The 23630-nt window shown below is 39.1% G+C and overlaps 1 protein-coding gene across 1 annotated transcript in view; it reads right to left on the minus strand.

Annotated features, from left to right (window-relative positions):
* RXFP2 (relaxin family peptide receptor 2) overlaps positions 1-21247 on the minus strand; it is a 59853-nt gene extending 38606 nt beyond the window's left edge. The window contains exons 1-3 of the mRNA XM_040266720.1: positions 21235-21247; positions 5519-5689; positions 2949-3026 (exon numbers count right to left, since the gene is read on the minus strand). Of these exons, the coding sequence (XP_040122654.1) occupies positions 2949-3026; positions 5519-5689; positions 21235-21247 (262 nt within the window). The remainder of the gene's footprint in view (positions 1-2948; positions 3027-5518; positions 5690-21234) is intronic.
* Between the last annotated feature and the right edge of the window lie 2383 nt (positions 21248-23630).

The following is a 23630-nucleotide window of genomic DNA, read 5'->3' on the forward strand; positions in this document are numbered from 1 at the left end:
TGTTCTTTTTCCATTGAATGTATAACAGTCACATTTTGTTAAATGAATTTATTCAGGCCCCAAATATAAGCCAACAAGAAATCTCTTCTAGTCGAATATAGACTCATGTGGTATTCATTTCAGTTCTAGCTTTCAGTGGTCATTTTAGAGGCATTTAACAAGAGATTAGAAAGAAATCACAAACATGTTTAAATAGTGTTTTAAAAAGTATACAGTGAAGCAAGATTAAGCTCTCCTCAAAGAAAACCATGAGTGTGACTGAGTAAATATTTAATGGGTATAACTAACTTAGTTTCACTTAATTGAATGGCACAGAAAGGGGGCTCAATAAATGCTTGTTGGTTAAAGCTAAATTCAACTATTTCCCTCCTTTTAAACTTCTCTTAGAGCTGTGATGAGAGTTAGATGCAGATTCTGCCATAGCCACCATTGTGTCTTACTAAAACCAACCAAATCAGATACCCTATTATTTTGGTTCTTAGTTTTTCATTACTATGAAGTTAAAGTGGTAGGTAAAAGTGGTAGAGAAGCTATAAAGTAGAGAAAACCAAAGATCCATCTATCTGAAACATTCAGAGGGAAGAAAAATGATTTAGGATTGACTCTAAAGGAGTAAGTTATTCATATAATGGCATATTATAATTATTAAGATTTGTAATAATATACTAATAATATATAAACATCATCATGTAATTCTATTCATTATTATATGTAATTACTAATTCTGTTAATTATTAAAATAACAGCATGTGAGAAATCTATGGAGAAACCTGGCCAAGTGGGTCAACAGAACAATCACCACGTGTATGTGTTTGTGTGTGTGAGAGAGAGAGAGAGAGAGAAAAGAGAGAGAGGAGAGAGAGAGTCTTGGGGAATGAGATTTTTGGAGCATATGATGGTACTTGGCTGTGATGGAGCGGAAAAAAGTGAGTTATTTTCAGTTTTTTATATTTATTATTGATTTAAATCTGACTGTCAGTCCTTTCTGACTGCTGTGCTTCCTCTAGATCACTTTTATTCAAACTTCATTTTTAAAATCAATTTCACTGACTTTTAGTAAATCCGACAAACTTTTATTGAGTACCTGCCTAATTCAAAAGACACATTCTAGTGTACAAACTTTTAGAAAATATTCTGTGTTGCTCATAGGCTGACGCTAATGATCTCAACTTCTTAAAGATGACTTCAGAATGTTTACTTCAATATTTAACTGATACTGAAGTAGTTACATTACTAGATTACGTTACTAGGGTTGGAAACTCTTTATTTACCAATAGAAGAATTGCGTGTAGTAGAAGCTGGGTCAATTGACTAAACCATAAATGTGAGCATAACTCCCTCACCTGCAGGTCAGTCACACCTCAACCTCTGATTCTTCTTATGAAATGCCTCTTGCTGCCCTCTCTACCTCACTCCTTCCAGAGGTGTTTTCTGGGCTCGGATTCTTAGTGCTAGTCTGGAGCACTGCAAGAAACGTAATGTTCAGTGTCTCCCTCACCAAGCTTTCTCCTCAATCCTGGCAAGATTGACATTTGGGTCAGGTCATTCTGTCATGGGTACTCTGCTGCACATTGTAAAAGGTTCAGTAGCATCTTTGGCCTCCACTCACCAGAAGCCAGCAGTCACCCACTCCTCTCCAAGTGACAATACAGAATGTACCAGACGTTGCCAAATGTTCTTCAGGGGCATACCTGTCTCAAGCTGAGAGCACTGTTCTAACTCATTCTTTATAATTCTGGTGCAAGAATCATTGGTCCATACACTTCTTGTCAGGTGGTTCCTCTTCTTCATTAAATGGAAATAAGCTCACGACTTTGGTGGTTGCCCACTGTGGACAGCAATGGCCTCCACAATGGTGTATGTACAAGATGACCCACTGTGGCTCAGGAAGAAGATGCTAGAGTTTTCATATATTTATTTTTCATTTTTTGTAATTTACTTTTTTTTGATTTCCAATTTTATGTATTATATATTTGAATATAGTAAACTATATACTAAGTGGTAGCTATGACCTAATATTATAAAGTATATAATATACTACTAGTGTAGAACTTAATGTATGTACTTTATACATGTGTATTATGTATACATACTAATGTGTGTATGTAACTGTAATACACTATATAATTATCTATCCATTTATATATATTGTGTGTAATATATAGTATATAATATAATCTGTGTATATATAGAGAGATAATTCTACCATAGGACAGAGGCCAGACTCTGAACTGTGCACCCAGAGTCCTCTGTGGGTTGGGCCCACCCTCTGGGTCCGCCTCCTGCTCCTCCAGCTTACGCTCTGCGAACTGATGTGAAAGGCGTTGGGAAGCATGCTCTGAACTTCCTACCCCACTACCCTGTAGGTCATGCTCCGCTGCTCATTCTGTCACCTCTTACTCTTCCCTCCACCCAAGGACCTCCGAGTCCATCTCAGTGTCACCTTGTCTGTGGATCTTTTACCCTCCCTGGCGTAGAAATCATTTCTCCCAAAGGGCTTCCATACCCCCTTGTGCAAACACTCTCCCTTCAGTTCAGCACTAATATTGTATCACTCCTGCTTCTGTAAGGAACTGTCTCTACTGGAACCATGTGAGGTATTTGAAGATTGGGGCCACACTTTAGCTATCCTTGCCCTCTCAGTGCCCAACAGAGGGGCTGAAAAGAAGTTGGTGATTGAAGGGAGTAAGACCTTCATTACTTGTCATAAGTATTCAGTACCTATGCATCCTTACAGTCACAGGCTAATACACAGAGTAAGCCTGTTGTTTTCCTTTTTCTCTCTTTTCAGTCCCACGAACAGATAGTAGACCAGTTGACCACTGAAACACATTGAACTGAAATTGGGATTCTTAAGGGAATGAACGACACTACCCAGGTAAATCCATGCACCACAAATCACGTCTCTCGCAAAGCTGATACTGAGTCTTTGAACCAATACCACTTACAGCACTCCTGTGTTAATGCCACATTATTAGCATTTCCATGGACTGTGCCAAATATAGTCGCCCATCCACTAGTGTCTCCTGTGAAACACACGGTGATGAACATGTGTCAGTTATTCTATAAATAAAATATCAAACTACAAAGCAAAAATATAAAAATTTGATCATGAAATCAACTTAAAGTTTTAAGTAATCGAAAGATAACGACAATGGTTAGGAAGAAAAAGCAGGCAAACATCTCGAGTTTTGTCTGTTTCTGCAATTACAAATATTTAAAATATATGATGGTTATTTTCCATATGTGTATCCACCTTGAGAAATATCATCGATTTCTAATGCTGACATTTGAAATGTTTGATCTTAATTTTGAGATCCTCAGAAGGAAACATAATCTGTGTATCTGTATGCAGATACCTACTTGATACATGTAATGAATTCTGATAAAATTCACGCCTTTGACTTTTTAAATAAGGCAAAAATGAAGCTCCTTTTAATAAAGTTTGTCAAGTCCTGATGAGAAAAATATTTTCTCAATTTGTCAGATGATATCATCTGCTTATTTGCCAGGTTTCCTTCTCTTTTTTAGCAATGAAAACATATTCTTTTAAAAAAAGAAGGCTTGATTTTTGAAATATGATTATCTTAGCATTAGCATAAACTATTAGAGGCAATAAAACTTACAATATGATGCAGGATCCTAAACTTTATATAAATAGAAAAGTAAATTTAAATAGTTGCCCACAGGTCCCTTTACTGTTCTCCTTTTTTTTTTTTTTTGGTTTCGCTGTGTGGCTTGTGGGACCTCAGTGGTGACTGAACCCAAGTCACAGCAGTGAAAGCCTGAAATTCTAACCACCTGACCACAGGGAACTCCTTCCATAGGTACCTTTTTGCAGATCCCTGCAAATTTTAGTTTATTTTTATTTCTTATTAATATTATCAACAGTTTTAAAAATTATTCTATTGGTGTCTTTACGAGTTACTTAATTTTCATTTGGAAAACTCCCATGAGGCAGACAACATGCATGGTCTGAGATTCCCACGCAGTGAAGAGGAGAGGGTAAAAACGTGAGTGGCTTGCCTTTGGCACCCAGAGAACTGCTCCACTCCTGAGCACTGACTGTCCTTGCCTGTTCTAGGCTCTGGTGACACCAAAGCAAGTAAGATGCCCGTAAGAACTCTTCTCAAGATGTTCCTGTCTAGTGAAAGAAGTACGGTGGGAAGATGAGGACGTCTTTGGTACCGTCATCCAGGCACAGCAGGATGCAATAGCAGCAGAGAGAAAGGGTGCTTGTCCTAGACAGTGGTACAGCCTCAGGGCGGGAGGCATGGCCGGGAAGCCAAGCTTCTCAGGTGAGGATGGGACACCTGAGCTCTATCCTGCAGGCTGAGAAGGAGTGACGCACAGGTGGAGAAGGCAGAGGTGCCAGGAACCTGCACGAGTCCCCAGGGCCATGAGAGCAGATTCTAGAGCCAGACACCAGGCACTCCTGGACTCTGCTGTCACCCCTGGTCGCTAGTTGGGCCGTGCCAAGGAGGGGCAGTTTGGTGTGGTAGAAAACACACATGATTCTTCCAGATTCAGGACACCTGGGTCCTAGGGTCTACTCTACGACTAACTAGACATGTCAACCTCTCGGGACATCAGTTTCTCCATGGGCAAAATGCACAGGTTAGATGAGAAGACATATACAGTCCTGATACACAGACCTAAAGTGGCCTGTGAGACCTTTCTGGTCTGGCCTCTCTTACCTCTTTACCCTCTTTATCCTGTTTGCTCTGCCCATCTCAGTCTGGCTTTTACTTCCCCCACACACAGCTATCTTATTTCATTCAGCCTCTGGGTCTTTCATGTGCTGTTTCCTTTGCCTATAACTCTGCTCCTCCAGAATATTTCATGGGTTTCCTCTTCTTTCCTTTCATTCTCAAGTCAAATATCATTATCTCAGCGAGGGTTTTTGTGGCTATGTCTTTAAAGTAGCCTTTTCCCCAAGTCACTTCCTCTCCCACTATCCTGATCTGCATACCTCTTGGGGCTTACTACTCTCTTAAATTTTTTATTTAGGTACGAGTTTGCTCCCATCCTTGTTCACACGGTCCCTGTGAACCCCACAAGGGTGAGGCGCCTGTCTCCCCGAGCCTGTCATGTCCTGCTGACTTGGGGAGGACACAGTGGACACGATATAGGTCTACTGACTAATTTAATTCTCTAGGAAGATCTATTCACACTTTATAGATATTCTTGCAGCTGAACCCAATTTCCAAGCCAGAAGGAAGTGGTCATCGTTTAAGCCATTTAAAACTAAAATATGGGTATCTGAGTAGGATTTAAAATAGTTTTATTTTGTTTTTTATCATACTGTGTTTCTGATTTAAGCCACCTCTAAATATGAAGATGCAAGTAATTATAACAAATCCATTGGAGAGGAGTTGTTTAGTCGTGTCACGATAGGATTCTCTACGGAATACCAAATCACCTCTTCCAGTTCATCACTGTTAGCATTCGATCCACGCACAGTTCTGGGGAGTTCACAAGGGGGCTTGTCCGTATGGAGCTGAGCAAGTGGACTCACCACAGTTCTCCTCGTCAGCTCCGTTCCCACAGTCCTCCACGCCGTCACAGTGAAAAGCACGAGGTAAACACTGGGAGAGATTCCCACAGGGAAAATATCCTTTTGGGCACAAAGGAGTGATTGTACTGCCTTCAGTCAGTGCATAATCTATGTGAAAGAGGGGACAGGAATCTTAAATAATGAGAAGAAATTACTGATATGGCCAAACTCTTTTCATATTATCTGTTTAATTTTTGCAAAGCTCTATGAGTTGAGTTTTCTGGCATTACTCTTAGTTTACAGTTTCTCTGAGTAATGTCCTTAATTATAACATTTAAAATAATCACTGTCATACCAAACATTAACTCTACCAAGAATGGAATGAAGGCTTATTACGAATCTGCTTCAGGAAAGCAACAGTAAACAAAGTCACAGCGATTGTCCTACTTGTGTATGGAATCAAAGACTTGTTCACCCCGGAAACAGAAAAGCAAAACCATGAGCTAACAGGATCAAACAGATGGATTTATTTATTCATTAATCCCTTATAAGAAGGATTTGAGGTGACATAATGAAAATACACATGCAGAAGGAAAGATGAAGTGTGAATGAGAGAAATTCAGGACCACGTTGGAATAAGGAGAGATAATACTACATAATAACAGGTAACACTCATTGGGCTTACTATAATCTCAGCTATAAGCTATGACCAACCTAGACAGCATATTAAAAAGCAGAGGCATTACTTTACCAACAAAGGTCTGTCTAGTCAAAGCTATGGTTTTTCCAGTAGTCATGTATGGATGTGAGAGTTGGACTGTGAAGAAAGCTGAGTGCCGGAGATTTGATGCTTTTGAACTGTGGTGTTGGAGAAGACTCTTGAGAGTCCCTTGGACAGCAAGGAGATCCAACCAGTCCGTCCTAAAGGAAATCAGTCCTGAATATTCATTGGAAGGACTGAGGCTGAAGCTGAAACTCTAATAATTTGGCCACCTGATGCAAAGAACTGACTCACTCGAAAAGACCCTGAACTGAGGGTCTGAAATGAAAGACTGAACTAAATTGATACCTTCAATCAATGTGTGGGTGATAATATCCTTCCTGTTTCAGGGTTCAGTTCAGTTCAGTTCAGTCGCTCAGTCATGTCTGACTCTTTGTGACCCCATGAACCACAGCACACCAGGCCTCTTTGTCCATCACCATCTCCCGGAGTCCACCCAAACCCATGTCCATTGAGTTGGTGATACCACCCAGCCATCTCATCCTCTGTCGTCCCCTTCTTCTCCTGCCCTCAATTTTTCCCAGCATCAGGGTCTTTTCAAATGAATCAGCTCTCTGCATCAGGTGGCCAAAGTATTGGAGTTTCAGCTTCAACATCAGTCCCTTCAGTGAACACCCAGGACTAATCTCCTTTAGGATGGACTGGTTGGAAGGTAATGCCAAAGAATGCTCAAACTACTGCACAATTGCACTCATCCCACACGCTAGGAAAGTAATGCTCAAAATTCTCCAAGCCAGGTTTCAGCAATATATTAACTGTGAACTGCCAGATGTTCAAGCTGGTTTTAGAAAAGGCAGAGGAACCAGAGATCAAATTGCCAACATCCGCTGGATCATTGAAAAAGAGAGAGAGTTCCAGAAAAACATCTATTTCTGCTTTATTGACTATGCCAAAGCCTTTGACTGTGTGGATCACAATAAACTGGAAAATTCTGAAAGAGATGGGAATACCAGACCACCTGACTTGCCTCCTGAGAAACCTGCATACAGGTCAGGAAGCAACAGTTAGAACTGGACATGGAACAACAGACTGGTTCCAAACAGGAAAAGGAGTACGTCAAGACTGTATATTGTCACCCTGCTTATTTAACTTCTATGCAGAGTACATCATGAGAAATGCTGGGCTTGATGAAGCTCAAGCTGAAATCAAAATTTCCAGGAGAAATATCAATAACCTCAGATATGCAGATGACACCACCCTTATGGCAGAAAGTGAAGAGGAACTAAAAAGCCTCTTGATGAAAGTGAAAGAGGAGAGTGAAAAAGTTGGCTAAAGCTCCACATTCAGAAAATGAAGATCATGGCATCTGGTCCCATCACTTCATGGCAAATAGATGGGGAAACAGTGGAAACAGTGGCTGACTTTGTTTTTCTGGGCTCCAAAGATCACTGCAGATGGTGATTGCAGCTGTGAAATTAAAAGACGCTTGCTCCTTGGAAGAAAAGCTATGGCTAACCTAGATAGCATATTAAAAAGCAGAGACATTACTTTGCCAACAAAGGTCCATCTAGCCAAGGCTATGGTTTTTCCAGTAGTCATGAATGGATGCGAGATTTGGACTATAAAGAAAGCTGAGCACAGAAGAATTGATGCTTTTGAAGTGTGGTGTTGGAGAATACTCTTGAGAGTTTCAGGCTTAGGGAAGTGAAATGCAAAGTCACACAGATTGATCTGGATCATCTCTCTGACCCCAGAGGCCCATTTTAAACCATCATGCTAGAGAAAATCAGGAATCTGCATTTCAAGGGGCATAAGTCCTCTGTGAGGATGATCTAAAAGTCTTCTCCTTGTGCAGGCACCATAAAAGAAAATGAATGAGAGCTGAATAACTGCTGGATTGAATGAGAAAGTGCAGAAAGGAAACATAATTAATATTTGCAAACTTACTATATCTGTAGATAGGATGACCAGAGAGATTCCAGAAACATAGATGTGAGAGACATTCTCTCAAGTTTTAAAGAATATTTTCCAGAAAATAAAGATATGTGGGGTTCTTTGGTAAATATCCAATAAAAATTTAGGAGTCACATATTTTTTTAAAAAAAGAGAGAGAATAGAGGTTAGATAGAAATAGGCGAGAGGGATTAAGAGGTGCAAACTTCCAGTTGCAAAACAAATGAGTCAAAGGTATAAAATGTACAATGTAGGGGGAAAAAGTGCAAGATGAAACTTCAAATAAATTGATTTAAGGAGAGTGCATTCTCAGGCAGGGCTACAGTTCATTATGACTAATTGAAGGGAACAAGCAATGTTGGCAAAGTTTTCCTAATCATGCCCATGAAGGCTGGCATCATGGCTAGGAATTTCCTTGGGTTGGGGGTCCAGTGCTTTTTGCTTCCCTGGTGGCTCAGATAGTAAAAAATATGTCTACAAACTGGAAGACCAGGGTTTGATCCCTGATTCAGGAAGATCCCGTGAAGAAGGGAATGGCTACCCACTCCAATATTCTTGCCTGGAGAATTCCTTGGGCAGAGGAGCCTGACAGGCTACAGTCCATGGTGTTGGAAAGGGTCAGACACAACTGAGAGACTTTAACTTTCACACTTTATGGTGCCTTTTAATACAGCAGAGGACTAGACAACCTAACCTTTGGGGAGCATCATCTACTGCGTACTGGGTGTTTCCTAATTATTTCACTTAATCCTAACACATTTGTGTTGTTGGTATTATTCTCTCCATGTGAAGATGAGGAATGTGGACTTGGCAGGTGGCCCAGCATTAAAGAATCTGCCTGCCAATGCAGGGAATGTAGGTTCGATCCCTGGGTCAGGAAGATCCCATGGAGAAGTAAATGACAACCCACTCCATTATTCTTGCCTGGGGAATCCCATGGATAAATCCCTGGTGGGCTACAGTCCATGAGATTGCAAAGAGTCAAACAGAACTTAGCGACTAAACAACAACAACAAAAATAATGAATGGCTGCTGAGCATATGAAGGGCACTTCTACTCTGGTTCTTGGGAAAGTGCCCTGTGAGCTCTGAGTCCTCCCAGCCCTTGCTGCATTGTGATGAAGTGTTCTCCAGCCAGAGTGTTCACTCTCCTAAAGTCAGTGATGCCTGCTGACCCTCCTTGTTTAACGAATCACGCCATTTGTAAACAGGCAGGAGTTTGATACAGACACTAAAGCCAGGTCTGAGTTATACTACATGTCAAGCTTTTAGTCATATTGATAGAGAGCATGAGTAGATTATTGGATATTTTGAGCTTTAGTCCTGATGACCCTCAAGATCCTGCAAACACACGAAGGAGCAGCATCTGGCCTTTCATGGGGACACTGAGACGTGGCGATGCTCACTCTCCTATGGAACCTGCTGCATCCACGAGGCCTTCCCTCAGTAGGGAGCATGGCCCTTGGATTCTTTTCTCCCCACTGGGTTTTTGTTTTTACAAAAGCAGAACAGATTTTCTCTGCCTTTTCTGTAGTGATCGATGAATGATTTACTGTGAGCAACTGGGCATAAGACCAGTCAAGTCTGACTATTTTAGGAAACCTCTCTGCTGTGAGGCTCTGGAGGTCAGCTTTTTTAAGCCTATTCCTACACGGAAAGGATTTCATAGGTTAAAAAATCAATGAAAGGTCATAGATTTTTAAATCTCTTAACTGCTTTCTTACAAAGATTTCTACAGAGGGCAGGTTTATAAAAACTAGCCCTCCTGTGTTTGGAACATGCATGAAAGTGAAAGTGTTAGTTGCTTTAGCCATGTCTGACTTTGGGACACCATGAACTGTAGCCTGCCAAGTTCCTCTGTCCATGGAAATCTCCAGGCAAGAATACTAGAATGGGTTGCCATGTTCTCCTCCAGGGGTTCTTCCCAACCCAGGGATCGAACCTGGATCTCCTACCTTGGCAGGAGGTTTCTTTACCACTGTGCCACCTGGGAAGCCCTGGAACATGAATGAGTAAGAGTCAATATTTCTTAGTGAAGCAGCTTTAAGATTAAGATAGTAACTCACAGTTAGAAATAAATTTTGCATCACATCACAATTTGGCATACAAATACACACACATACACACACAAAGAAAACAAAATTTCTTCAGATATTACTTACCTTTTACTACGGTGGATGAACTCTGATCATTACCATTCTATCTCATTCACTTAAAAAGTCACTAAGTTGATCTCATGAGCCACCAATGGGACGCAAATCACTATTTTAAAATATTCAGAAAAGATGCTTGGAATGATTTCAATTTTTTTGAATTTACCAAGGCTAGATTTATGGCCCTGGATGTGATGTATCCTGGAGAAGGTTCCATGTGCACTTGAGAAAAAGGTGAAATTCATTGTTTTGGGGTGAAATGTCCTATAGATATCAGTTAGGTCTGGAGCCAATTATACAGAGTGAAGTAAGCCAGAAAGAAAAACACCAATATAGTATACTAACACATACATATGGAATTTAGAAAGATGGTAATGATAACCCTGTATGTGAGACAGCAAAAGAGACACAGATGTATAGAACAGTCTTTTGGACTCTGTAGGAGAGGGAGAGGGTGGGATGATTTGGGAGAATGGTATTGAAACATGTATAATATCATATAAGAAACGAATTGCCAGTCTAGGTTCGATGCAGGATACAGGATGCTTAGGGCTGGTGCACTGGGATGACCCAGAGAGATCGTATGGGGAGGGAGGTGGGAGGAGGGTTCAGGATTGGGAACACATGTATACCCGTGGTGGATTCATGTTGATGTATGGCAAAACAAACACAATATTGTAAAGTAAATAATAATAATAAAATAAAATATGAAAAATAAAAAATAAAAATATTCATTATAATGAAGTACTCTGGAGACCATCAGATCCAGATTACAACTCTCTCTGCCACTCCCTAGCTATGTGACTTTGAGCAAGCTGTAAACTTCAGTTTTCTCATATTTAAAACTGGGTTAATGATAATATCCCAGGAAGCAGACCAGCTAGTGCTTATGAAGTGTTGGAGAATGCCTGGCCCATGGAAGACCCTTGATTAATGTTCAGTTCAGTTCAGTTCAGTTCAGTTCAGTCGCTCAGTCGGGTCCGACTCTTTGCAACCCCATGAATTGCAGCACACCAGGCCTCCCTGTCCATCACCAGCTCCTGGAGTTCACTCAGATTTACGTCCATCGAGTCAGTGATGCCATCCAGCCATTTCATCCTCTGTCGTCCCCTTCTTCTCCTGCCCCCAATCCCTCCCAGCATCAGAGTCTTTTCCAATGAGTCAACTCTTCGCATGAGGTGGCCAAAGTACTGGAGTTTCAGCTTTAGCATCAGTCCTTCCAAAGAACACCCAGGACTGATCTCTTTTAGAATGGACTGGTTGGATCTCCTTGCAGTCCAAGGGACTCTCAAGAGTCTTCTCCAGCACCACAGTTCACTGGCAATTGCAATGCAAGGTGAAAAAAAACAGAACTTTGACGGAACCTTGCCAGGCCTTACCATTGCATGATCTTTTTATACAACTTCTATGAGAGAAATAACAGGACTATAATAAAGCTTCTCCTACTTCTTCATGTTATTATGTCAAAAGTCATGTGACATACATGGTTTCTGTTTTAAGTAAACCCAAACTCTTGAAAGCTGAAAGGGGATTGTAAATGATTAGGCAACAGAAATATCCTTGCAATTTTCTAATAATATTTTTTTATTGATCTAGAAGAGGTGATTAACAACTTGGTTTTAAAGACAGTTTTGAAATAGACAGCTGAGGCTGTGTAGGATATTCTGAAGGCAGAACACTGTCTTCCCTCATGGGGTTTATTATGAAGATGACCTTGAGTTCCCCAAGGGTTGGCCCCATTAATTGTCCATCTCGCAGATGCAGACTCATTCCGAGTGAGACAAACAATCCAGGGTCAAAGACAGGAAGGATCAAGGTTGTTTCCTTTCCCTTGGGGGAAAAAATAGGATACATTCACCAAGTATGGGTGAAGGAAGGGGAGGGGAAAGACTGACCATGTACAAACAGAACCTTACCAACTGTATTTCTAAAAATCCCCATTGTTCACCCCAGAATGGAATCTTCCTGATAACAAATCAAGGTATAAATTGTATGTGGAAGGGAAACAAAATCTATCCCCTACCTACCCCCTTGCCCTCTGTATCATGAATCTCTATTATCTAACCTAGTGCCTGGTACTTAGTTGGTGCTCATTAATTTTTTAAAATGAATTAATGGGTCATTTAGGAATAAAAGAAGGGTTGAAGGAAGAACCCCTTTAAAATGTAAAATTCCCAAAGTTGCAGGCTAATGTTTTGATTCTGATGACAAAATATTGTTTAGTCTTCAAAGTGCTTATCATTTATCATTCTGTCATTATACAATTTAGAAGATGATTAAGAGTCCTTGCTATAGTTGGCATGTACCAAAAAAAAAGCCAATACTGGTCTATAGACAGCATATCATGCTGTCTATTCTTCCTGCCATCTGTGCAAGTGGAGATAGTTTTTATTGAAACTTGAGGATTATAAAGATGGAGGATGCCTACATAAAAGCTGTGTCAATAGCTTCTGCAGCAATGTCTATGGGACCCCTGCCAAACGTGCAGCTGAGGGGAGAATCTCTCAGTAATAGTCTTCCTCTCCTCTCTCTGGTCAATATTCTAGACATGTCTGTGCAAAGGGATTCTGAAATGACTCCTTGATAGCTTTTTGAAGCCAACTGGACTGCTGCCTAAGGACATACTTTACTGCTTGCTCACCCTTCCTTGAGGGGGAAAAAAACAGATGAGAATGATCTTTGAGGTACTCAGTTTGACTTGATGGGGATGAGCGAGTCCCTCTCTGCTTTCTTGGATTCTCTGCCAATGCTCGTCCTGCATGCTATGGAAGGAAGTCCTTATCCTCTCAGCCTGGTGTTCTGGCTGAGGCTCTTTCCACATCCTCGCCAGGGATGGAGGACGCTACCCACAGGAAGCCCAGGGGATCTTGGCCCATGAGGCCATTTCTCTGTTCCTAGTGGAATTCAGATGGAGGTGAGGCCTCTGCTGTTCACTCTAAAGAGACAGTTACTGCATCACGGGAAGGAGCATTCATTTAACATCTAGAAAACGTCAGCTGAGCGCCTACAACGTGCTCTGTCAACAAGGCAGACACGATGCTGCCCATCCCCACCTGGAGCTCAGGTGGCAGGATCTCCAAGAGGAGCAGCAATGCCACTCAGCAGAGCAAAGGTGAATCCAGCCCCGTCGCTGAGATCACATGCGGGAGGCCTCCCTGACCTCTGTGAAGAGTCTGAGCTCGACTAAAACCCCACCTTTTCAGGGCACAGGATTTATTATTTGTTTGAAGGAAGCTAGTAAAGTCTTCTCTTAAAAAAAAAAAAAGCTGTTATGTTAAGGTGAAAGTCACTCAGTCATGTCCAACTCTTTGTGATCCCAAGGACTATACAGACCATGGAATTCCTCAGGCCAGAATACTGGAGTGGAGTCTTTCCCTTCTCCAGAGGATCTTCCAGACTCAGGGATTGAACCCAGATTTCCCGCATTGCAGGCAGATTCTTTACCTGCTGAGCCACAAGGGAAGTCCATGCTAAGGTGAGTGGAGAGAAACTGGCCTCCTGGTGGTTGTTTTCTAAACTTAGAAATCTTATCCTTTTTAACTCTACTGTTGGGTCCTCCCATCCCTAGCAATATTGTGAGGCCCTATCAGTGAATATGGGCTTCCCAGGTGGTACTAGTGGTAAAGAACCTGCCTGCCAATACGGCAGACGTAAGAGACATAAGATATGTGGGTTCACTCCCTGGGTCAGGAAGATCCCCTGGAGGAGAGCACGGCAACCCACTCCAGTGTTCTTGACTGGAGAATCCTATGGACAGAGAACCCTGGTGAGCTACAGTCCATGGGGTCGCAAAGTGGGACAAGACTGAAGGAAAACTTGGCACGCACACATCAGTGAGTATGTGCAGAATTCGGGTCCAGTTTTATGCACACGCTGACTCCACCTTCTTCCCATTTCAAAGACTCTGGCCTTAACTGAGTTTCTCTAAGTCCCCAGTTTCTGTTCCTTTCTCCTGAGACAAACTGACCACCTCCAACTGGTGAATGTTTTTCATGATCCTACTCACAGATTTTCTGCAGAAACTATCACCCCAGCTCCTTCCTCAGGTTATTGTCTGAAGTTTGGACAAAGTTGGGGAAACAATGTCTAACTATATGGAATAGAGTATTGGTTCAATACGTGTTGATCTAAATTGGAAAAAAAAAAAGCATTCTAAATTGCCAACATTATCCTTACAAGGGACAGATCTCCACCCCATGTCCCCCTGGGCTGGCTCCTTTTATGTGGGTAGCACACTGAACACCATGGCTCTTGACGAGTTCTAAGGTCTATAAAGGCACAAGAAGGACTTCTTTTCAAAAGATCTCTTCTACTGACCAGTTCACTTCATTTTGAGGGATGCATCCTTTTAGGTTCATATCTGGTCTTTAACTATTTAAATCCATATCTTGTTCTCTAAGAGACTGACTTCTTCCTAAAACCTGTCCATGTAAAATGAACTCAAGAGAATGAACACTGTGATGGGTGAATGGAAGAAGAATGTGGAAAGGGTTAGTATGAAGGAGATGGGGTGAAACCTGATGGAAACTTGGCATGGGAGATGTGGAGAGGAGAAAAGATGATACCTTTTCCCTTTCACCTCTCCTAACCCTCTCTGATTTGTTGACTGCTCTGTCTTTCATTGGTAACTTTCTCAAATTGTGTCACTCCAACTTACATATTGACCTGTGTCCTAGACTGCTGTGTACGACCGGGCAGGATGAACCTCACACAAGTCTGGAGCACCATTCACACAACCGCTACTGCTGAGCTGTGTAGAAGCCACAAGGTCCAAGGCTAAGCCCTGGATGATGCGCCCTTTACGATGCACAAAGGTTGATGGGCTCCCTTCCTGCCCTCAGACAAAGCCCCCATCTGTGCCCTATATTCCACTTCATCTCCTCCTCTCAGTATCTCTTGACATTATCTCCTTTCTCTCCTCTATTTTCAATAGCCCTGTCTCTCCACTGGCTTTTCCATTAACATTAGTCTTACTCAATCACCTCTTAGCCTTCAAAACAAACAAATCAACCAACCAACTAACTAACTGAGCAAGCAAGCAACCAACCAATCAACTAACCAACTCCCAGTCCTACTGGAGCTGAGACACTCTTCTCCCTTCAAAGTTAAATTTCTCAAAAAAGTCCTACTGGCCAATGTTTCCAGTTCCTTACCACCCTTGCTTTCCTTGGTTCACAGCATTCAGCCTTGGCTGTGCTGCTCCACTGAAATTTTTCCCACTGGAATCACTAATGTCCTCTTTATTTCTAAACCCCATAGATATTTTATAGTCTTCATTTTGCTTAGTTCTCACCCACATTTGACCCAGCCAGCCACAGTCACCAGGTTGAAACCTTTCTTCCTTGGCTTTGTGATGTCTCAGTGTCCTGCTTTACTTCCTTCTTCTCCATACTCTCTCATGGTCCTCCTCTAGTCCCACCCCATCTCCTTAATGTGTTGGCTCCTTTTTCTTCATCAATACCCTGAATGTCCCCGATATGCATTAGGTCAGGATCAAGTCAGTTAAAGAATTTAGAGGGACCTGTGAAGAGTTACTAATATTTTAGTTTATCAAACAAGAACACTAAAGAAACCTAAATTATGATTATTAGAATAGTTATAAGAAAAACAGTTTTTTATTGTTAAAAATCTGAGAGAGTATATGCACAGAAGAAAAGACAGTCCTTTGAAAGGAATACATTTAGCCTTACAAAAGACTAACTTATTTTTGCTCATGGATGGGTGAAACTTTCATTCCTGACAGCAGTGGGCTGGAACACAGTGTTTGGAACTGTGTGTGAGAAAACTGAATCTGGCAATGCGAGCAGAATTCTTTAGTGAGGTTAGCCCCTCTGTTCTATAACTCACAAATGTTTTCTGCCAGTGTGTCACTTGTCTTTAACTTTGCTTACAACAGAGGCTCCAGAGAGGAAATGATCAGATCCTGACTTTAACTATGCAAGCTAAAAATAGAAGGTAACTTACTTGATTTATTAAGAATATTTATAAAAATCCATAGCATATAATATACCTAATGGGAAATTTTTGAAGACGTTCACTTCGAGGTTGAGAACAGGGCAGTGATATCCACTATTACTGCATCTTTTCAAGACTACACTGGGGACTTTCCTGGTGGTCCAGTGGCTAACACTCCGAGCTCCCAATGTAGGGGGCCCAGGTTCAATCCCTGGTCCAGGAACTCAATCCCACATGCTAAGAGTTCTCATACTACAGCTAAAAATCTCTCAAGTCACAAGTAAGACCTGGTATAGCCAAATAAATAAACACTTTGTGTGTGTGTTGGGGGGTGGTCTGCATTGGAGGACTTAACAAATGTAGTAAAGCAAGGTGAGCAAATCAATGATATACATGCTGGAAGAAATAAAATTGTCACTGTTCACAAATGATATCAGTGTGAACATTAACAAATTCAGACTGATACATTATTAGCATTATAAAGTTTATAAAGGTTTCTGTAGAGTCAATTTAATCTCTCTATATCAATTACGAACAATTGAAAAATGAAGCATTGTTTAAAATGCCTTTTACAATAGCATCAACAGTGTTTACTACAGCATCAAATCTAAGAAAAATTTGCAAGACATTTGTGCAAAGTATGTAAAGTTATTGATAGATATTAAGGACCTAAATAAATGGAGTTAATTCTTCTCTCAAATTGATGTATAGGTTCAAAGCAATTTCAGTAAGAATCCAGGAGTGTGCATGGGTAAGTATGTGTGTGTGGAAATGGATAAGCTGTTTCTCCAACACACGTGGGGACGATAAAGGACTGGAAGAGCCAGCTGTGTCTTGAAGAAGGAAGACGAGCTGAGAGAACTGGTTATCTGTGTATCAGGACTTATGATAATGATTCAATAATTCTGAGAGTTTAATAACTGCGTGAATGTCCAACCAAGGCTCCGAGGTTGTCTGGCACGCAGAAGGTCTAAGACCGCAGAGGATGAGGGCTGTAACTTGAACCCAGGTCAGCTCACCCCTAAATCTGGCATCCACGCCACTCTGCTGCCAATCCTGTCCTAACCCCTTCCGCTGCTGTAGCACTTGATGATTCCAAATCTCTGTTGTGTATGCCCTCCGTGTCCAGCCGCTGATTAAAGCAACACCAGAAGAATTAAAGACTACCTTCTTTTCTGAGCTTTGGGTCAAGGTGGTCTACTGTGAGCAAATCCCAACTACGCTCCCCACCACACTCGCTTTTCCGAAGACACAGGGCCGACTGACAACTCTGCTTTTTCACTGAAACATTTAGTTTATCGAAGGGAGAATCTCCACAGAAGGTGACCAGAGGAAAGGCTGCTGAGAGGAGCTAAGCTCTGTAAGAGCAGTTAGATCCGGCTTCCACGCTGCTTGAGGAAGCGGCTGGACACAGCCGGTCAGCAGAGGCTGGGACCTGCATGAAGCCACCTGCTGGGGTACAGCCCCTGACAATGCCTGGGGGATAAGTTACCTCTGCTGACCACCTAAGGCTGTGATTTTAATACTAGCCAGGAAGGAAAGCAGCGGTGGTATCTCTGCAAACTGGGCATGAGATTCGGAACTTGATCACCCACAAGGCAAAGTCCCTGAGATTCTCATATAAACTTACGGCTCAGAACTGAACACTCCAATGAACTATGCTGATGCCATTCTGAGATCACTCAAAGGGAGAAATGAGCAGGAGGAAAATCCCCCCAACTTCATGAAAATGTCCAGGCCTTCAGAAAAGAAAATTCATGCCTGGGGAATTGGGATGTAAAACATCTTCCCCTTATCAAACACATATTCTATTCACACAGAACTTCCTTGAGGGGGGAAAAAAATTAAAGTGATATGCCACTGATGAGAACATTTATTGCAAACTTATTTTTTTTCTATGCTACTGAACATCTAGAATTATAGGGATGAGGGATGGATGCATGTGAATGGAGCATTTAAAAATGCTTCTGCTAATTCCACTATGAATTCTCTTTTCTTTCCCACTATGATGTAAATTTTGTGTAAATCTTGTGTAAATTTTCCACTATTATTTCTTATGATTTCTTATTTATCATCATATAACTGTGTACACAGAAACTATCCTTAGTTAACTGAATTTTATTCAAGTCACAGTGTCTTAGGATGAAATGTGCCATTTTTCATATCAGCTTACTGGAAAACAACATCCCAATTTTTGTCTTTAAAATTCAGGTGACAGCCAATTTTGTCATTTCAAGTGAGAATCCTTAAAACTGTTTTACTACACTGGGTCACGGTAAGATGAACAAATGAATAACATCTGTTGTGAGATGTATTTTAGGTAGTGCCTTTAGAGATATCTCCAATGACCTTCACTTCTGGGTTTCTGCTATTTTTCCTCTTCCCTCACAGTGGGCTTCATTCAGCCCTGAAGCAGGTGAGTTTTCATTAGCAGTGCTGCTGCAGCCTCTCAGTATGACTGGCCCACAGTATAACTGCTTTTCACAGCTAGTGGCAGCATGGATGTAATTGTGTGAAATTAAGATTTAGTTCATAAACCTTTTCTTAAGACACAGTCTCAGCCCTTTTCTCAAGGGCTGAGCTGACAGGACTTAGAAAGGACAGGGCTGAGATTTGAATTGGTCCATTAGGGGGCAGTCAAATACTGTTCACGTCAAAGCTCTAGCTCTGCTTTTGATGACTGCCATTTTCAAGGTTACAAATTATTTGAATAAGTAGCAACTGGTAGTTATCAAGTAGCATTCTCAGTACTTCACGCTTTCAATTTCCCAGCCCATGTTTTTAGTTTGTAATATTGTTCATAATTAGCCCATAAAATTTTTATGGGGAAGGAGTTTGAAGCTGGTTAACAATACAAGTAAATAAACTGATGATAAAATACATGAAGAAAGTGATGATAAGATCGGTTATCTTGACTGATTAACTAATGTTGGTAGCTTAAGATAGCCATATCATTCATTCTTTAGGCACACAAGGGTGATTATGGCCGGAAGAGGAAAGACAAATCATACAATTATTAACTTTTCCTTTTATTTAGATCTGGTCTTAGAATCTATCACAAATATTCATTTAAATTTAAAAAGCAATTTTTACTCCTATAATTCTAAATGACTTTCCTTTGTTTATTATAAACAACTTTATTGCTTTAACTGTGTAATTTTAACTAACAATTATAATTTTATTATGGAAAAGAAAGATTTTGCTGATATATATACCAAATTATTTTTACAAGCAGGAGTAAGATATCAAAGCATTAACATATCTAACTTTGAAAGTAAATGATTTTAAATATAAAGGGTTTAAAAGTAATATAAAATTAGACAAGATAAATTTCCAGAGAATTATAATTAATAAATATTTATTAGATTGGTACTATGGATTTTAAATATGGCATTTACTTAGAAAAAAATCATCTGTTTAAATTTTTCTTTCTTTTTTAAAGAACAACATTACATTGTGGTAAATCTCAAAAACATTACTTTGGTAATAGACAAAAGATTTTGCTTTTCCAAGGCAAATCAATTTAGATGCATTACGATAAGCAAGTATTTTAGTAAAATTGGTTAACCATAGTTACATATCTGTACATTAAAGAATTTTTAAGGGCATAGATAACTTTTATGACATGTGTTGAATACAAGAACCTATTTTAAACTGTCTATTCTTAAAGATCATAAAAAGTTGAAATTACAAATGTGCATAGAGCATTAACTTCTGAATGAAGAAGACCTTAAATCAAGAAGTAGACTGCTTTCTACAACTGTATTTCATGCAAAATGAGTTCACATAATGTTTCTCCTTAGATAACACTTAAGTTTTCATGTAAGAAAGATTAAAATATGACAAACTCATGCTACATGTATTAAAATATTTTTAAATAATTTGAAAAAAGTTTTAGTATTCCAAAGTCAAGCTAAAATTTAAATATTAAAAATCTTTTATCTGTAGATATTCTTAAATAACTGCTCATAAATACTGTATTTTATTTCAATATTTAAAATATGCAGTTGAATTCATTTAATAAAATAAAAAAAATGTTAACCTAAAACAAATTTCTCAGAAAAGAAATATAATTTTGAATTTTAACTTCATTCTCAGAGGTTTATTAAAAGTTTCTAAGAAAGCCTATGAACCTAAAAACATCCTTAATAAGACTAATAATAAACCCACATGCCTTGGGTATGATGAATAGATTATTTACTTAGAAGTGTACAAGCTCACAGCAAAACAAGTCTATATTTTTCTTTAAAACCAGGTAAAGATTGAATTTTGTTTTTTTCCTCAGCTATACAATAAAAATGCCACCAACTTGAAAGTGAGCAGTTTGGCTAAAATGAAATGTTTAAAAATTAAAAACAGAAAGGAGAATTATCCTAATAGGTAGCTTTGGTTCATTTATTTTCTTTTATCTAGATTTGCTCTTAGGGAGAAATATTGATTTTAGATTTGTCTTTGGTTTTGCAGTTTCCAGTTTAATTATGTTAATAATGAAATATAGCAATATATTATTAAATATAGCAATTAAATATAGCAATATTTAATTATGTTAATAATGAAATATAGCAATAATGAAATATAACAACTATATAAAATTTATGAACAGATTTCAACAGGTTGAAATTTCATAAGTCAAAATTTTAATTTATGAATGTGTCGTACATTTTTTCAAATACTAAAAAAATTTCTCCATTATCATTGATTTCTTCATCATTGTTTTCTTTTAAGCTACCTTGTCTACAGTTTTAACCACATTTAAAAGGCAAGTTTCCACGAAAAATCTATTGCATCTAGAAACTGCTAGGATGAGACTACAAGTAACTAGTGACAATGACAATGTAAACTGGAGGTCTGCTCATCAAACACTGCAGTGAGTGTATTATAAATATGATAGAACTAAGTAGAAATATTCTGTTCTTTTGGAATTGCACTCATTAAGCGAGAAAGCAGCAGCCTTACCTTTGACATCCATCAGAACGATGAAATGAAGTAGAAGGAACATTGCAATCAATCTGCGGCTGAAGAGACACTTAATACCAGAAACGTAACAATGGGTTCACAGCAACTGAGTTATTAGACGTATGCTCCTTATACCTCAGAAGGAGTTCTGATATACTAACTTCGGTGCCTCCCCTGTGTCTGAGCATGCTCACAGCTAGAACTTTACTGGCACGAAAGGAGACGGTCTTTGTCACTATGCAGCCTATCTTTTTCATTCTTTTTTTTTTTTTTTGGTTTCATTTTATTTCAAATCTACAGTTGTTTTCTTGATCATTAATTCATTATAGTATGTACAGAGAGACATACATAAAACTCTGGTATTATAAAAAACATTTTTAAAAAATCACTCTAAAAAAGTTTCCCATTAAAGCATGTAGCACAATTTGCTCCTTATTTAGTATATATGCTGCCAAAGTGAACACAGATTTGCTCTTAATTTAAATCCATCATATATAGAAATTCTCCAATAGGAAAGGAAATAGATTTACACTGAACAGGTGACGAAACTCTTTGCAAGCATATTTTTCATTCAATAAACAAATAACAAAAAGCTACTCACTGGCAAATATATGAAGAATACCTGCTTCCATTCAAATGCACTTAAATGTTTTCAAATGGCATACAGAAAGATAGTAATAACTAAGATATATGGCCCTGTGTTTAATAGTTACTAACTGTAAGACATTCACACAATATTTTAAACTTCATTTACTTCCTCTATAATTATGTTCCTTTTTTAAAAAATGGACACTTTTATTCTTGCTTTCAATCCTGTGTTTCACATCTACTAGAAAATAATTATAATTCAGTTCTTACATCCTGAAAGCAGCTTTTAAAGCAGCATAGTCAGTGTAAGTTAGAGAAAGGGACTTTGGTCATAGAATTCAGTTGATCCTAGTCTAATGATAAAGAGTCTACAAAAGGACATTGTAGAATTTCGTCGTCTAAGAAATTCTGAGAAATGTCTATGTAGACATACTAAACATTTCGTAGTTGTGATTTGGACAAAGGATTTTCTAAGGGAATGATACTCTTATATGTTGCTATGAATTCTGTCACAACAACACTGAGAAACTATCTTGTGATGACTGGCTACATCATCACAAATCATAAGAAATGGGTTTTCATTGTTCTTTCTTTCATTCCAGCCTTTGACAGAATAAAGATTCAAAGGGAATTTCAACTAGAAAATATTTCATTTATCACATAATGCAGTTAGTTCTTTTCTCTTTTAAGAAGTGAGCTAAATTCTCCAAGACTCCTTCCAGATACATTTAGCTGTATTCTCATCTTATTTTTCAAACCAAAAGAGAGAGCAGCAAGAATAAAGGAAATGATGAAAAGAAATAGTTCAAGGTTTTTTTCTTTCGTTTCAAGCACCCTTTTTCTTCCCGAATTTTGAGGTCTTTTTACATAAAATTTGCCTTAGTTTTCATTAAAAAATTCAGAGTGATGAATTTCCCCTATATTTTGTGTTCTACTGTCAAAATGAGGGGTGCTAGTGTCTGGTATTGAAACGTTAAGCATAAATTTTTAAGTGCAGTTAAATACCATGAATTGTCCATCACAAGTTTATTTGAGGTTTTAAATGTATATTTCATGAAAACACAATTTTTGGAGACAGAAGAAATGTCAAGATTTCAAAGCACTTAATTTTGAATTCTTCTTGAATATTAAGCCTTAGAAATAGATTTAAATTGTTAAAACATTGAATCATCATCCTTTTGTGTTAAGCTTTTCAATCTTTCTTATATTAACATAAATAATTCCGAACTCCATAATTATAAATAATAGTTAAGAACGTCTTAGGCTCATTATTGGTTTCTAAAGGCTGAAAGTGCAAGTATTGAAAGATATTTCATTTAATAAGTTTTAACTTTGATTTACCTAGTATGAGCATCCAGTATCTTGCACTGAAACTCAAATGGTTGAAATGTACACAAGGATATAATATAGGGGTTTAAATAAAGGTGAACGGGTTGACTCTTTCCTTGGAGACACAGTTGGTACAGAAGCTCCAGACAGTGCTTCATGCAGAGAGGAAGACTTGTATAAACTGATTCATCCCGGGATGTTAAAGTCAAACTTGCACAAGTGTATTTTATTGATCCTTGCCTGAATCAACTTATTCCTTCATGAAAGTCTCCTGTGGGTAGCACTCACATTTTTGGCAATAATAGTATAAAAGCTCATAAGCCACCAGGGAAGCCCCTCATATAAATATAGTACTTAATAAATAGCTCAATTCAATGTAATTCTGGCTAATTCAAGGGAATTCACTAACAGGACAATTACCTGGACTTCCCAGGTGGCTCAGTGGTAAAGAATTCACCTGCCAATTCAGGAGATGTGGG

Source organism: Oryx dammah, unplaced genomic scaffold, assembly GCF_014754425.2.
Source record: "Oryx dammah isolate SB20612 unplaced genomic scaffold, SCBI_Odam_1.1 HiC_scaffold_24, whole genome shotgun sequence".
Lineage (NCBI taxonomy): Eukaryota > Metazoa > Chordata > Mammalia > Artiodactyla > Bovidae > Oryx > Oryx dammah.